Source organism: Cryptotermes secundus, unplaced genomic scaffold, assembly GCF_002891405.2.
Source record: "Cryptotermes secundus unplaced genomic scaffold, Csec_1.0 scaffold635, whole genome shotgun sequence".
In the NCBI taxonomy this organism is placed as follows: domain Eukaryota; kingdom Metazoa; phylum Arthropoda; class Insecta; order Blattodea; family Kalotermitidae; genus Cryptotermes; species Cryptotermes secundus.
The window spans coordinates 427,545-443,888 of NW_019733328.1; the positions used below are offsets into that span (position 1 = coordinate 427,545).

A 16,344-nucleotide genomic window follows, 5' to 3' on the forward strand; every position below is an offset into this window, starting at 1 on the left:
GCTTCCACAGTCCCTGGGTATGGAATGGGGCGGAAAATCAGGTCCATGTTAGAGAAGTCTAAGCCTTCCAGACCTAACATGATCATGAAGGAATTGAAAGGTGTAAATTCTTTGAGGCTCAACAAAGATATTAGACTTTTTCAGGCCGACAGGAGCAACTGCACAGTGGTGTTTGATGAATCCAAATACAAGGAAAAGTTGAACGCTTTGTTGGAGTCCGGGGTTTATGAACCCTTGCCAAAAGATCATACAACTGAAGTTGAGAGTAAAATACAGAGACCTCTTTCCAAGCACAAAACTACTGTCCCCATTGATCTAAAACAGAAAGTTACTCCGTACCACAGCAAACCTCCGAATCTGTATGGTCTTCCCAAACCTGACCTTCCTCTGAGACCTGTAGTGACTTCAACTGGTTCCCCTTGGTATGCCCTTAGTCGGTTTTCTCAGTAAGATAAGTCCTCTTGCTGGAAAATCGGAATCATTCGTTAAGTATTCGGGCCCTTACTTTGTAAATCTTCAGATACCCTCATCATCTTAGACGTCGTAAATCTTTTCACCAATGTTCCCGTCGACGAAGCCCTACAAGTCATTAGAAATAAGCTCCACGACAATGACGCACTGGCTTAACGGTCTGCCTTCAGGTCGAAGCCATCATGGTGTTGCTGGAGGTTTGCCTGAGAACCACACATTTTCAGGTGTACAAGTTCTTCCAACAGAAAGATGGCATAGCTCCCTATCACCCGTTGTTAGCAACATCTTCATGGAACATTTTGAGAAATCGCTGTGGCACCGGTATGTTGGTGACACATATGTGATCTGGCCTCATTATCCAGAGCGGTTACAGAGTTTCCTCAGCCACCTCAATAGTTCAACGGTGTCCATCCAGTTCACCATGAAAATAGTCAGATAACGCGACTGCCTTTCTTGATTTTCTGGTCATCAGGGAAAAACGACACTTGCCACCAAAGTTTACAGGAAACCCATCCACACTGGCCGATATTCCAACTTAACTCTAACTGTTCGCTGCATGTGAAAAGGGGTTTGATTCGGAGTCTGCACAACAGAGCTTCCACCATGTGCCAAGAACAACGAGATCTGTATAAAGAAATCGGCAGCCTGAGAAATGATCTCCCGCTCAACGGTTTTCCCCAAGGTTTCATTGACTAGTCATTAATTCCAAAGTTATCAGCCGTCCGAATAAAGAGCAAAGGCCCCTGGGCTCTCTATATATCCCATATAAGAAGGGCGTTTCTGAGAAATTCAAATGTATGAGGACAATCTTCAAAACTAAGCATATTCTTAGGAGTTCACTCATGAAAACCAGGCAGGAAAGAGTTCCTTAACAGAATGCATCTACAGTATTCCCTGTGAATGTTGCAGAAGCTGCACTGGCGAAACAGGGAGACCTCTAGTCGTGATGCTACGTGAACACAGGCATAATCTCCAACAGGGTCTTCTAGAAAAATCATAAGTAGGCGAACATATCTATGAAGAGGGTCATAGATTAGGCTGGGATGATGCAAGAATTTTATAAATTGTAAGTGCAGCAAGTATGGAAAATATAAGGAATCGTCCCATATGACATGCTTAGCCAATCCAATCAGTCAACCCAGTTTGGACATTTCTCCTATCTGGATCCTCCTCATTAGCAATGAGGTTTCTAACTCGTAGAGAAAATCTGTATGACGTGACATATTCTTCATGGGTTTCCATAAGGTTTCAGTCTCTAGTTTCCAGGTGTTACTCCACAGGTGGCGCTGGCGATAGATACTACATGTCTTCACAAATTCTCCCCATTTCTTTTTGCATTGGTGCTCATGCAATTGCTTTTGTTGCCTAGGTTTGTAGCACAAATTTCTACCTCATTTTCTATCCTAGTTCCACGCCTGTGAATGCTCTATCATAGTTTTTATCGCATATTTTCTTGTTATATCCCGCCGAATTAGCCTGATCTCAGTTGATTAAATAGCTGTGTGAATCTGACCGGGGTTGTCCAGGGAACGAGGTTAGCCACTTCTAGGGGATCCAACTGAATAGTTGTCTTCTCCCACGCCTGAGGACTGAAATCGGATCCAGTAGTCAGCTGGGTGAGACATGAGAGGTTGAAAATAATTCAGAGATATAAAATTCAGTTACACAAAACTGTCTTCAGATCCGGGAAGCTTTATGTATCCACTTTGGAGTGTTTGCCTGTACAATATCTTGAGAACGCTTATGTAAGGTTACTTAATGTTGTTGCTAGTATGGAATTATAGCATTGAAACATAAAATTATTACAACTCTTACGTTCGTAAGAATTTCAATTAATAATTCATCTAGGCGTAATACTAAAACGTGCGTATTTATAAAGACACCCTTCTCTGAAAGCGAGGGTTATTTCTGTTAAATGCGCATGACGGAATTGCATAGCTTATTCGGTGCTGCGAGGGGCTACCGTGCTGTGTAGGGCACCCGCTCAAACCCTGGGGTCGTGGGTTCGAAACCCACTCGAGGAATGGATGTCTGTCTTTGTTCTGTGCTTGTGTTGTCCCGTGTAAGCAGCGGCCTTACGGTGGGCTGATCCCCCTCCCAAGGAGCCCTACTGACTGTCTACCTGATTAAGACACTATCGAACGAAGGTCAATGTTTATCATAGACTGTAGCGCCCACAGAGTAGTAGTGGCGAAGAGCTACCTGATGGACGACCGGAGTTCGATTCCCGATAGGGTGCAGGAAATTTTCTCTTTTTTACAGTGTCCACACCAAAACTGGGGCCCACACATCCTCCTTTCCCATTGGTACCGGGGGATATTTCCAGGTGGTAAGGCAGCCAGAACGTGAAGCTGACCACTCACTTTCATACATTGCCAAAGTCATAAATGAGAGTTATTCCTACTCTCCCCCATTCGTCTTCATGGTGCTTTGCTTAATTAAACATAGGAACTTTATTTTTTGCCTTATGACTATAAAAACAAACTCCGTGGCTTGAATCCGCAAGCGAACACTGAAGAGTTCCTGGCTACAGATCCAGAGGTCCCGGATTCGATTCCCGGCGCTACCAGATTTTCTGAGAAGTATTGGATCTGGAACGATGTCCACTCAGCCTCGTGAGGATAATTGAGGAGCTATTTCAAGGAAATAGCGGCTCCGGTCTAGAAAACCGAAATTAACGGTCGTGGGGATTCGTTGCGATGACCACGCGACACCCTCTATCCACTAAAGTTGGCATTAACTTCCCCGATAAGCGGCGGTCGCTCGGTCGGTCTTGTGACTACGGTTTTATTTTTTTATTTCTTGAGAAACGGGCAGGTGGGGACGCAAGGCCCAAAAGGTTGAGAATTACTGTACCTGACTGAATGATAAAGGCGAAGTTGTCTCTGTGCTTAACAAAGCACTACTCCATGACGACATGTGGGGAGTGGATGTATAGATCCACTTTTTTTTACCTCTGCACTAGTTGGAGGTGAGTGGTCGGCTACATGCACCGGCCGCTTTACCCCCCCCCCCCCCCCCCAGGTCCANATAGGCCTCGACCGTCCACCCCGCAGCCAGTCGCTATACGGACTGAGCTATCCCGGCTCTACCAGGTTATGTTGTGTCATATTAGAGTATAAAATATCCTTTTATCTGTGAATTGTTATCTCACAACATTGTCTGAGTGGTCAGGTTACAATCACACCTCATCTCTGTGACCGTAGCAACAACGTAAGCCAACATGTGGAAGGAATTTTGGTCAGTTCGTGAACTGGCGTTCTCTCCAAGGCTACAGTCAGCCCTGACACGTGGCTGCGAAATAATGGCACTAGAGCATAGCCCTTTCTTCCATTCAACTGAAAATTGCGTCTTCATATAACTGAGATAAACACTGCGAATTTATCCATGTTAGGAACATAATAGGTATACAGGCTTCTTTTTGTTACGTAATGAATGTGTCTGGGATGTGTTTTGACCGACCAAAATACACACTCGTGGCCGAAATGACGTCAGAGACATCTGTTGACACGAAAACAGGAAGGAAAAACAAACCGCGACTCATTCGTGTTTCTTTTCTGTCTCTATAGAAAAGTCTCATGTTTTTAGTGCTCTATAAGTAACATTACTTATGATCACAAATAATTATGGGGCGAAGGAGATGCGTCATAATTTATTATGGCATGTAGACCCATTGCTAGGCAGCGACCGCGTGATGAGCAATTATGCAACAGCCATATCTAAGTAATGGCTCTGTAATCAACGGCCGTTGCTAGACAATGGATGAGTAGCGAGCACGTGGGCATCCCAACATACGCTAATGCAACAATGGATACAGCAACAGAAACGGTGTTTTCTGTGTGGTCCGATACGAGATGTTATAAGCAGGACAGTTGGAGCATGAGTTAGTTGTAGGAGAGTCGCCGGCCGGTAAGAACGTGAGCACGGAAGCAGAGGACATTGCTGGGATCCGCCACCAGGAAACGACCGGTGAAGACACAGCAGACTGATAAGAGTACGTGCTGTAGTGAATTGTACGAGTAGAGTGTGTGGATTAGCGACAGCGCTGTAGTTAACTTGTAGTTACGATCTGTAAGTGTTTAATAAAACCAATTACCGATCCAATGTCACGTGACATTGTCTTCTTCAACAAGCGTTAAGCTACTAGCACGATCAAATCAAGAAGGACGAGATGAGTGAGGCATATAGCACGCATGGTGCAATGAGAGATGCATAGAACTGTGGCGTTACAGTCGGTAAACCAGAAGGGAAGAATCGCTTGGAAGACCTCGGTGAAGATTTTTAGGATAATATTAGTTAGTTAGTTGTTGGAGAGGGTGGGTTTCCCCATGCACTGAGACCTGTATTGGTCCATTGTGCTTCCCTCTATGATTTCTACCAGTTTCCATATCCTACCGGTACTGGTGCTTACCATCAGTCCCGCCCAGCCAGCGAGACCGGCTCTACTAGCTGAGAGGTATGTATAATGCTTCCCCATCTACCAGAGGTATTAGAGACTGCTGTTGGGCGGGAAACGTCCGTTAATTTGGCTCAGTGACCTCCTTTGGAGATATGAGGTTCTTTTACGTGCCGTAAAGCTACGACACGGGACCCACGGCTTAAAGTCCCTCCCGGAGGACTTGTTCCCTGAATTTTTCCGCCCTTAAAATTCCACGACCTTTTCCGGGTATTTGAACCCGCGTACTACGAGTCATGAGGTGGGAACGTTACCTCTAGACTACGGAGGCCGCTTAGGATAATATTAAGATGAATATTAAAGAAACGGGGTCTTGGTGTTCTAACTAGTTAAAGATAAGGGGTCAGTGATAGGTTTTTGCGAACACTATTTAACGTTCATAATGCATTAAAATGCACACGGTTACTTGACCAGCTGAGTCACTAATATCGTCTCAAGAAAACTATGATTCCTCGAGTTAATTCATTAATTAGTTACGGCTGCATAAACCAGCAATCGAGGCCTATTTTAAAGTGTATTAATATTTGGAGAAGTTAACAAAAATCCTTCTTTTCTGTCTCTTTCGTTCCTCATTTCTGTTTTCTCAATTTCTTCCGCTCTTTCCATTTGTTTAATTTTTTTAAAATAAGCCAGTAGGTAGAAGAGACGTTGAAAGGCGTAGATTGAGATGGCTGGAAGATGTTGAGAGTGATATACGGGAGCTGAAAGTGAAGAGATGGAGGCACGAGGCAAATAATACAGAAGGCTCGGCACATTCGTGAAGGAGGACGAGGTTCTTAGAGGACCACAGAGCCAGTAAGTAAGTAACTTTCTATTTTTCTTTATTTTTTCTCATATCCCATTCTTTCGTTTTCTTCCTTCCTTCAATTGCTCGCTTAAACCAGCCGGCTTGAATACTTCATTTCAGATTATAAATAAGGAAAGGATGTCAGATGTCTCCAATTTAATCTCTGTCATTCACATGATAACAGATTGTCGTTCACACTTTATCTGCTTTGCACGAGATATCTCGACTAAGACCTCTGATAGTTATCGACAAATTGGGGAAAGAAACGTCTCCTGCCGCCTGTGAACCTTTAAAAAACCCGCTACGGATTTGAGGTTCCGACTGCCTTCTTACGAACAATATTCTCACCTGGAATATAACAACATATAGTCCGGTAAAGATCATCGGTGTTTCGGAGTAACGTATTGCCTTCTTCAATATCGAAGTTTAAGTCAAGCAATAATCTTCCACAGGAACACACGGCGTCGCATACCGAAAGTTAATATTCTTTAAATAATCTTGTCGTTTCAACAGTAGAAAATAGAGGTTAGTTTGGAAATATATGCGCCGGGATAGCTCAGTCGATACATTGACGGCTTGGATGGGCGGGATTCGATTCCCAACAGGAACGAGAAATATTTCTTAACTGCACAACGTCCAAACCGGCTCTAGGGCTCATCCAGTCTAATATCCAATTGGTATGTAGGGTTTCTTTGCCTACGGGTAAAGCAGCAGGGGCGTGAAGCTGACCGCTCACTTCCATCTAATGGCGAGGTACTGCCCAGTAGGTTTTCACGGCGTGGTGCTTAATAAACTGAGCACAGGGACTTAAATAGCAAGTTCCGTTAAGAGGGGTCAGTCACTACAGTTTGTATGCTAAAGCAATCGCTGGCCGTACCTTGAGAAGTGAATTTCCAGTTACGGACGGACACGCTTGACGTTGCTGACCTGATTGAATCTGCTCCTGTCTACTACTCCGAGAACGGAAACGCAACTTCTGATCGTCACACTCCAATAATCTGAGCGGGTTAACTCAAGTGTTAGGTGCAAAAACGGCATAACTCTAGAATTCTTCTGAATTCGGTTTGCATCTACAGTAAACCCTCGCCAATCCGGTTACAGTTAAGGCGGTTGTCGGATAATTCTGAGCGATATGTGGAAAATGAAAAAAATTCTGTTCACATTTGAGTACATACATTAAAAGACACATTGAATTTAGGAGCAAGCCTTCCATCCAACCCCCAAACCTGGAGGACCAAGTCCCTGTATTTGTCCTCCAGTGACAGGGTGGCCCAGTTATACCCAAAGCGCCGGGCTCCCTTTTCATCGGTTTCTACGACTTGCAGGGCTACGGTAGAGGTATCCTAACATACTGCCACAGGGGAAGATTTTATTGTATGCAGAGAAATTATTAACACTGACAAAGCTGGGGGTGTTACATCTTATTTTTTTTATTGCTAGTGGGGTGGGACTAAGTCCCTTGTACTGCGGCCACTTCTGGCCTATTGTACCAGCCCCAGATGACAGGTGAGGGTGATTGTGGAGAAATTGGTGGAATGAAGATTGTCAGGGGAAACCGAAGTACTCGGAGAAAACCTGCCCCAGCGCCACTTTGTCCACCACAAATCCCACTTGATCAGACCCTGGATCGAACCCGGGCAGCCGCGATGAGAAGCCAGCAACTAACCGCTTGAGCTATGGCACGGCCATGTTATATCTTAACAACATCCTCAGGCAGTTAACACAGGATTATTGCTACGGTCCATCTGTTCTATGAATCAGGATGCATCATAACTGGTTTAGACCTCTGTACGGAAGGAAAATCCTGTGTAACTTCGTTTGAATTTCCCACCCGCGTATGAATGCCCGGAGTGTGTTAAGATACAACCTAGTCACTCTCTAATGATGACGTAACGGTCTACGTCACTGTCTGACGATGACGCAACCTCATTGCCACAGTAGATGGAACTTACATGGGAAATGATCGTGTAATGAAGGTCGTTTCATCAAGATAAATTGGCGGAATGGAGGAAAGTCTGATTACATACTGTACCAGCCATCTTGCTCGTTTACTGCTGGCTGCCTGTCTGTATACTTAACCTCAACTCTGAAACAGGAAGATGTCCCTGTGTTCTCTCTTGCGCGCTGCACTTCGAGGTCTCGACAACAGACACCACTGTTGCTTTCTACACACATTGTGTTTCATTCGTATCAGAGATTTCTCTCGAAGGAATTCTGTATGAAACTGTCGCTTCTCATATCCGCATGCTTATTCTCCCCAGTCGTTCTTTTCATATCTATCTATCTATCTATTTATCTTTCTATCTGCCTGCCTATCTGTCTGTCTATCTATCTATCTGTCTGTCTGTCTATCCATTCACCTATCTATCTATCTCTCTATATCTCTGTCTATCCAATCATCTATCTATCTATCTATCTATCTATCTATCTATCTATATTTCTACCCTCCATGATTTAAACTTGGCCATTCTCAGTAGTATGCATAGTGGATCTGACCGACTCCGCTGAATGCGCTGAGGATTTTAGGATGTGTATGGATTATAAGAGGATTGTAGTTACAGTGCGTCATCCTTCCTCCTCTCTTCGTCAGTGTAGCTGCAGACACTGCCCCGTTCTTCTTGACATAGCTCCGCTTCATATAGAGCCCCAGGGCCTGGTCTGAAGGCACATATGTCTTTTGACTAATCTGCCTGCCTGTTTCTCTGTCTATCTCCTGATTTGACAGAGACGAACCCTCTCTGGCTACCGTGTATTCAACATCAAGGCACGCAAACTGGACAAATAACGAAACTTATAACAAATATGTGGCAGCACAGGGAACACAGAAACATATTCCAGTCTCTCATCAGGTGCCTCGTGACTGCCTTCGTAATCTGGGCACAACCCAAAGTTGCGTGATCAGCTTAACGCTCCGGCCACTTTACTCCCGGGGAAACATCTCACGTTGCCTATTAGCTAGGTGTGTACGATATGCATTTTCCAGCCCATAGCTTAGTCACTATACTGACTGAGCTGTCCCGGCGTAAACCATATGTAAGATTAACAAAAAGGAATCAGTTCCCAAGCATTACCACAGATCGCTACGTGATCAGAGGTAGGTCACAGCGATGGTATATCGATTTCTGTACCGTAATCGAGGAAATGTGAAACAGATACTCTTCTGGTGGCATACTTCTCTGAATACTTTGTATGTTTATTTAATGGCTAACATTCGTCGTCCCAGATATTGGCTCCTTTTAACTTGGAAACCGAACAATAAATATTTAATTGGCCATTTATTTCAGTTCGCATGCACTCGTTTGTACGGTATTCTGAAAGGGCGCAATGAGAGCGGCTAAATATGGAACTAAATGCAGACTTGAAATAAAAATGACGCTAAACTTCTAAATATTTGTCCATTAATTTGTATGGTTTTTAAGCCTTCGAATCGTTTCAAGGCAATGACTTTGGTGCCTGGATCTCACAGCAGGACTATATACGTAAATTGGCAAGCCATCGTGACGTGTGACAGGCAAGGTCTACACACTTGCCCATGTCATTCATAATTCAGACAAAATTATTATTATTGCTATTATTACTACCAATACCGCAGTACAGCCCCCCCCCCAAAAAAAAACTGTCTCCACCTTGTCGTGGTGCTGAGGTTTGCGTGACTCTGTGACCTGGAGAGCTATGCCGGCGGTAGTTTAACTAATGGTAGTGTCACCCATGTCGGAAAGGTCAGAGGGTACAGTCAAGACTGTCCTAGACCTCCAGGTTGGGGGTTGGACATGAGGCTAACAACCTCATCCTGTAAAAAGATATTTGTTCAGAAACCTAACAGCCAGCCTTAGGTCATCATGCGTGGGTACCTTCCTATGGCAGCACGCATTGGTTGTGGAGGCCAAGGCCCACCCAGGGCTGTAGCGCCGAGTGGTAGGTAGGGTAGATATCTCCGTATAGTTTTGGGGCCAAAAATTGTGGCGCTATACCTCCACTCCCACATATGCCTTCATAGCTTGGTGCTTAAATATCTAGGCAGAGGGACAATTTTACTTTTAAGTATTATTAATATTATCGCCTTCTTTTGACCTTTGTTTATCGGTTTATTCTTGCTTGCTTGTAATTGACTTTTGGGCTGTTAAGTAAGCGCTGAAATAAATGAAGAATTGAATTCGGTTTCGGTTTTCGGCAGGGGCAAAGATTTATCTTTCCTCTTCCGCTTCCAAAGAGTCTGGTGCCCACCCAGGTTCATGGCCGATGGTAACGGGGTCTATCTTAGTGAGGCAAAGGAGGCCTGGTTGTGAAACGCCGTAGGTAGGTATAAAATTTACGGAGGAAACTCATGAATGTACAGCACTGAAGGCGGGGCATCAGATTTTACCATAACTTTGGTACCTACCTACCAATATATATGGCATCACATTTCAGAAGACCATCGTCTTAAGAGTAAGCGCCGTGAACATCTCAGATCCCAAATGTTGCTACCTAGCTAACTCCATAGAGCTGAGGCCTTGAGTTGTGCAGCTGCTCAAGAACTACCCACAATTTTATGAAAGCAGAAAATTCGTTACCGCGTTCACAAGAGTCCTCCACTGGCTCTTTTCCTGAGCTACATCAATCCAGTCCATACCACCCCATTCCATATCTCTAAGATCCGTTTTAATATTATCAACCCACTTAGGGTTTAGTCTTCCTGGCTGTATGTTTCTTTCTGGATTTCCCACCAAAACCCTGTAGGCATTTCTATTCACCATTATGCGTGCTACATGCCCTGTTAATCTCAGTCACCTTGACTTGATCATTTTAATAATACTTGGAGAAGAGTACAAGTTATGAAGCTCCTCATTATGCAGTTTTCTCCAACCTCCCGTCACTTCATCCCTCTTCGGTCCAAATCTCAACACCCTGTTCTCAAACACCCTCAGTCTATGTCTCTCTCTTAGTGTCAGAGACCAAGTTTCGTAGTTTCACACTCAGATGGAACCACAAGCAAAATTATAGTTTTGTAATTTTAAATTTTGTGTTTATAGACAACAGATGAGAAGGCAGAAGGTTCTGGAATGAATGGTAGCAAGCATTACGCAAATTCAATCGCCTCTTAATTTCCTCCTAGATAAGGTTTTGATTTGTTATAGTCGTTCCCAGACATCTGAACTGTGCCACTTATTCAAAACATCTGTTTCCTGACTTTATGTTATAATTTTGCCCTGCATTTTGGTGACGAGATATCAACACATACAAACACTCAGTTTTCTCTGTGTTTACTTCTAGACTAACCTCCTTTTTTTTATTGCTAGTGGGGTGGGACTAAGTCCCTTGTACTGCGGTCACTTCTAGCCTATTGTACCAGCCCCACATAATAGGTGAGGGTGATTGTGGAGCAAGTGGTGGAATGAAGATTGGCAGGGGAAACCGAAGTACTCGGAGAAAACCTGCCCAAGCGCCACTTTGTCCATCACAAATCCCACTTGACCAGACCCGGGATCGAACCCGGGCCACCACGTTGGGAAGCCAGCGACTAACCGCTTGAGCTATGGCCCGGCCGACCAACCTTCTTACTAGCATCAATTGAGGTTTGTGTGTTTCTCTTTATGGAATCTATATTATCACCCAGTAGATTCACATGATCATCATAGACCAACAGCTGCCCCATTTAATTTCAGTCCCACCTGGTTTTCCTGGACCTACCCAATGGCATATTCTAAAGCAAAGTTGAAAAGGAGTGGCGATAAAGCATCTCCTTGTTGGTAAACCATTCTGGATAGGAAAACTATCAGACAAATATTTACCGATATGAGGTTTCTATGTGTTTCATATAAACGTATTATAACTAGCCTAACTAGTTTCATGGGTATCCCAAACTCATGAGAATATTATACAATACTTTCCTCCTAACTGAACATAGGCTTTCTTGAAGTTTAAGAATACTGTCTCATTTTAATCACATTTTTTTCTGCAGTATCTTACAATGCAAAGAAATCTGATCAGTAGTTGTTCTGTTACGTCGAAACCCTCAATGATGTCTCATGTTGTCAGTACTCTTAATTTCACTTTTATTTAAGTTAAAATTATCGATTCAAATACTGAAGTAGTCCCTATGCATTCCTTGTGAAATATCGGAGTGATATGAAGTCTGAAATTCATGTAGGTAATGTTTAATTCGTATCCTACCTCACAGATGGCACTGGACAGCTTCCGTGCTGTGATTAGTCAGCTGGTGCAGTTGTGGGAAATAACCGCTGTCCGTTCTGTGAATAATGTAAAACTAACTAACTGACTAGCTCCATGGAGCTGAGTCCTTTATGACAAGTCACCAGTCGCTCAGCTTCTCAAGAATTCACAAAATTGTAGAAAGCCAAAGATTCATTACCAAGTTCACAAGAGTCCTCCTCTGGCCCCTATGTTGAGGCAGATCAATCCAGTCCACACCACCCCATCCCCTCTAAGATTCATTTTAATATTATCCTCCCACCTACCTCTAGTCCTTCCTAGTAGTCTCTTTCCTTCTGATTTTTCCACCAAATTCATTTATGCGTTCCTCTGCTTTCCAATTCGTGCTACATGCACTTCCCATTCCATTCTCCTTGATTCCTTATTGTAATTATACTTGGCGAGGGGTACAAGATATGAATCTCTTCATTATATACACACACGGACACTCTGTGAATAAAAAGTGAGACTTCTGTAAAATTAGAACAGATGATTACGAATTAAACACTGTACTTTAAAGACTGGAATATATTGCCACAAAATGGCGAAATCTAAACGGAGACGCGAATACTGAAAGTAGATTTCTGTTCTCGTGGGAGTTCCATATGTTCCAATCGCCACCTTGGGGATTCGTTCTTAAACGAACCTTTTGTCTGCGGCCTTGGCAGACTTACCCGCGTGTGAATGGGCATATGTCCAGGGTTCATATATAGCCCTTCGCAAATACGCGCAGAATTTGGCTAACCTGCGAGTGCAGACATACTCGTAAAGTCGTGTTTGCCAGTTTTCCTTTTTAGGACACGTCAGACACTTTAACTCTGTGTTTGTCGCCATTCGTATATATGTTTTCTCTATAAATATATTTCTATGGGACAGAGTCCTTTAGAAGCTAACAACCGCTCAGTTGGTCAAGAGTATTCTCCCATTTTTCGAAACCTAACAGAGCATTATCATATTCAAAATACTCACCTCTGGATCATTTCTCCGGACAAGGTAAGATAGCCACGTTCTCATATTTTAATATTGTCACGATTTAGAGGCTTGTTCTAACTTATAAGACAGTCTTTGGGTTGGATGATTGGATTTATTGAGACCTTCTTCACACAACTCGGAACTAGAGGCAACACAGCGCTATCGCTGAACTACGCACTTTACAGTTCACCGTTACACACACACTAGGGTACTTAGGCTTATCTTGTCGTATCCTGGCAACGGATTTATAATAGTCTCACTGTGAATTAAAAATGTAGGGTAAAGTTGCCTCTATATTTAACTAAGTAAACACTACGCCATAAAGACGTATAGGGGAGTCTATATATAGACCTACGTTTTCTTGACCTCGGCACTAATTGGAGGTGAGTGTTCAGCTTCACGCCCCGTCCGCTTTACCCCCGGGGAAAGAGTCCTTTCTTGCCATTATTCTGCAACTGCCAACTCCGAAGACTCGACTCAATTCAATTCCTCTGCTTCAAGGCAGGCTGGCGTCTCGAAATTCGACTCAGTTCTTTTGAACTGAATTCTTGTTTATAACCATTTTTCACGAAACCCGCAGGAAATACAGCGTGTTTACAGCGCCATTGCACAGCAGTGGAAGTTATTTGAGTGTTGCTTGCACATTCGTTGACGCGGGAATGTGTTTACCGAGTCGTTGTCTAGCAATGAACATCTTGTCTGACTTTACTATTCCAGATTTTGGGCGTCATGTCACAATATTATGATCTCATTTACTTCAAGTAAAGGTCTGTACGCATTTCTCATCTTTTCAGTGCGTGCATCATGACCCGCCCATCTTATCCAACACAGTGTGCTCAAGCTTTAGTTGGTTTCTGTTTCTGTTAGGATTTCAAAATATGTAATTCTCACTTTCGGCATTGGCAGTTTACGTCGTGCAAATGTATATTTACATCCTCTGACGTGTTAGGTTATGTGAAGACAGATTGCGCTATGTTGACATTACGTTCGTTAGGCTGTGTTATGTCAGGTAGGATTATGTTAGGTTTGGCTAAGTTAGTTTATATATGATTAGTTTACCTTAGGAGAGAATACAAAGATTAAGTTGCCTTACAGATGTATGCATATGTACAGGGTGTCCGGATGAAAGGTATCCAAAATAGAAAATGTATATCTCGGAAACTAATTGTCATACACGTGTCCGGTTTATGTCAATGGAAAGGAAAACTGAAAGTTTTTTTTTTTATGCCCGGCTTACGTGCAAGCGCCGCCACATTTCTGCCATCATGTTAGGACAGATAGATGGCTAGGAGATGGATCGGCAGAAATGAACCAATTGCTTGGCCTTATAGGTCGTCAGATACGTGTATAACCACAGTGGAGTTTTGTCTACCAGGTTAAGACCAACGAACTTCCAACACCCGAAAGCCCGCATAAGGGACCCTGTGGCTACGGTAACACCAAACATGCTTCAAGCCTGGATATTTCTCGTGCCACCAAGGGAGCTCACACTTAAATGTATTGAGAAAGTTATATACGCAGAAAAAACTCCGATAGTTTCCCTTTGTATTGGTGTGACCCATTAATGTGTATAATAAATTCTTTCTGTGCATGTACTGTCTTCGCTCGCTTGGAAACCGGGATCGTGGGTTCGAATCCAACTCAGGGCATGGATGTTTAGTTTGTGTGTGCGTTTTTCTGTGTTTGTGTACAGGTAGAGGCCTTGCGACGAGCTGATCACGCGCCCAAGGAGTCCTACCGAATATGTAAGATCGAGAGAAACCGAAGTGAACGGAGAAGTTCATGGAGGCAGGCCTAGGCCCAATGGGGCTGTAGTGCCAAGGGGGAAAAAAATTCTTTCTGAGAAATAATGATTTTATTTTGGATACCTTTCATCCGGACACTCTATACACTTACGTATATAGCTAGGAGAGTCAGGAAATAGGTCACAAATGTAAATTAAAACAGCCGTAGTGGACTCATTAATTTTTGTTATGTGCATTACTAGGTAGTAGCACAGTCCAACTTCATGACAGTGTAGGTAGCAGACGCACATGCATATGTTCAGATGCTGGTTTTAGTAGTCAAAATGGCTGCTGTGCTTGAGGAGTGTACTTCCGAAGAGCAAAGTTCTGTTGTGCGCTTTTTGTGGGCAAAAAGACTTAATACAAAGGATACATATAAATAAATCTTGTTTGTTTATGGTTGGACGTATTTTTCGCTTAAAGTGGTCGAGAAACTTTCTCCAGGACGTCCGAAAACCGACGACGATGCCAAAACAGATGCGGAAGTGGCTGATACAACAGTCAAAGGACTTCTGCGCTGCGGGTTTCGACGCGCTGATAAAGCGATGGGACAAGAGTATCAGTGTTGGTGGAGGGTATGTCGAGAAATAAATGTTTTTCCCAGTTTCGAAAATCACATGTTTTACATCCATTTATGACCCATTTACTCTCTCTCCCCCGTATATATAAGCGTCCTTTGGCATTGCTTTATGTTAAGTTATCAAGAAGCCCAGCACTGAAAGCGTCAAGACGGCCGTTATAAACCTTGTTTTTTTGTCTGTCACCATTTCCTTAATTTTAGTACTTTTCTTCTTTTGTCTTTTATTCTTTTATCTCGCTTACTACTTTAATTTCGTTTTCCCATTATTTCATCTCCTCTTTTTCTTCTCTTTCTTTCTTTTTATTATTCTTTCTTCGTTTCTCAGTTCCTTTGTTTCATGCTATTATTTTCATACGCTTTCCAGAGAATCGACAAGTGCTTCTCCCTTATTCGTCCCAGCAACGCTCCGCAGATGTAGTCATTCTGCCCCTCTTGATGCCCACATCCCTCGCCATTGAACGTTCATACGCGTATTTTACAGGCCTGGTTCGCACGAGGTTCTCGCAGTTTTCGCGACACTCTGTATATATATGTTAAGAGTAGTGCCACATGTTGACCGCGTGATCAACGCAGTAGCGCCATCTTTTTTTTTTTTTACAAAGCAGATATAAACCCCAGGCAAAGTCCTACATTGAAATGTAATAATAAGAATAAAATCACATTATTTATTATCATTCATTTTCTTTGCTTTTTTTTTTTTACAGCCTGGTCGTGTGGCAACGTTGGTTGAAGATAAAGAAGTAAGTATGTTCATGGTTAGTTTAATTTAACTTTTCAAAATACATGGTGTTCATTATTTTTTATTACTGAGAATAATTCCTATAATTGCCGATCATAGTGGCCGCCCAGTCTAAGGCAAACACTGGAATCGTGGGTTCGAAAACCAATCGAGGCATGGATGTCTGTGTGCTTTTATTCTGTGTTCGTGTTTTACTGTGTGTAGGTAGCGGCCATGCCACGGGCTGAACCCCCGTCCACTGAGTTTTATCGACTGTGTAAAGGCTCAAGAAACTGAAAAAAAAAAAAAGCAACGGCCAAGGACCAACAAAGGCTGTAGAGCCATTGATAGATGCCTTTAATTCTTAAAATGTAGGGCCGTATT

The 16,344-nt window shown here is 43.2% G+C and overlaps 1 protein-coding gene across 3 annotated transcripts in view; it reads left to right on the forward strand.

Moving 5' to 3' along the window:
• The window catches only part of LOC111868037 (glutathione-specific gamma-glutamylcyclotransferase 1), a 37,555-nt gene that overhangs the window by 4,192 nt on the left and 17,019 nt on the right, over positions 1-16,344 (forward strand). The window contains exons 2-3 of one of the 3 annotated variants that reach the window (XR_002843449.2): positions 5,557-5,726; positions 15,947-15,982. Coding sequence is in view for 2 of the 3 variants with exons in the window: in XM_033752906.1 (XP_033608797.1) it covers positions 12,774-12,899; positions 15,947-15,982 (162 nt within the window). In the remaining variant the exon portion in view is untranslated. Of the gene's footprint in view, positions 1-5,556; positions 5,727-12,733; positions 12,900-15,946; positions 15,983-16,344 lie in introns of those variants that run through there. The other 2 variants (XM_033752906.1, XM_023858381.2) reach the window with 2 other exon arrangements.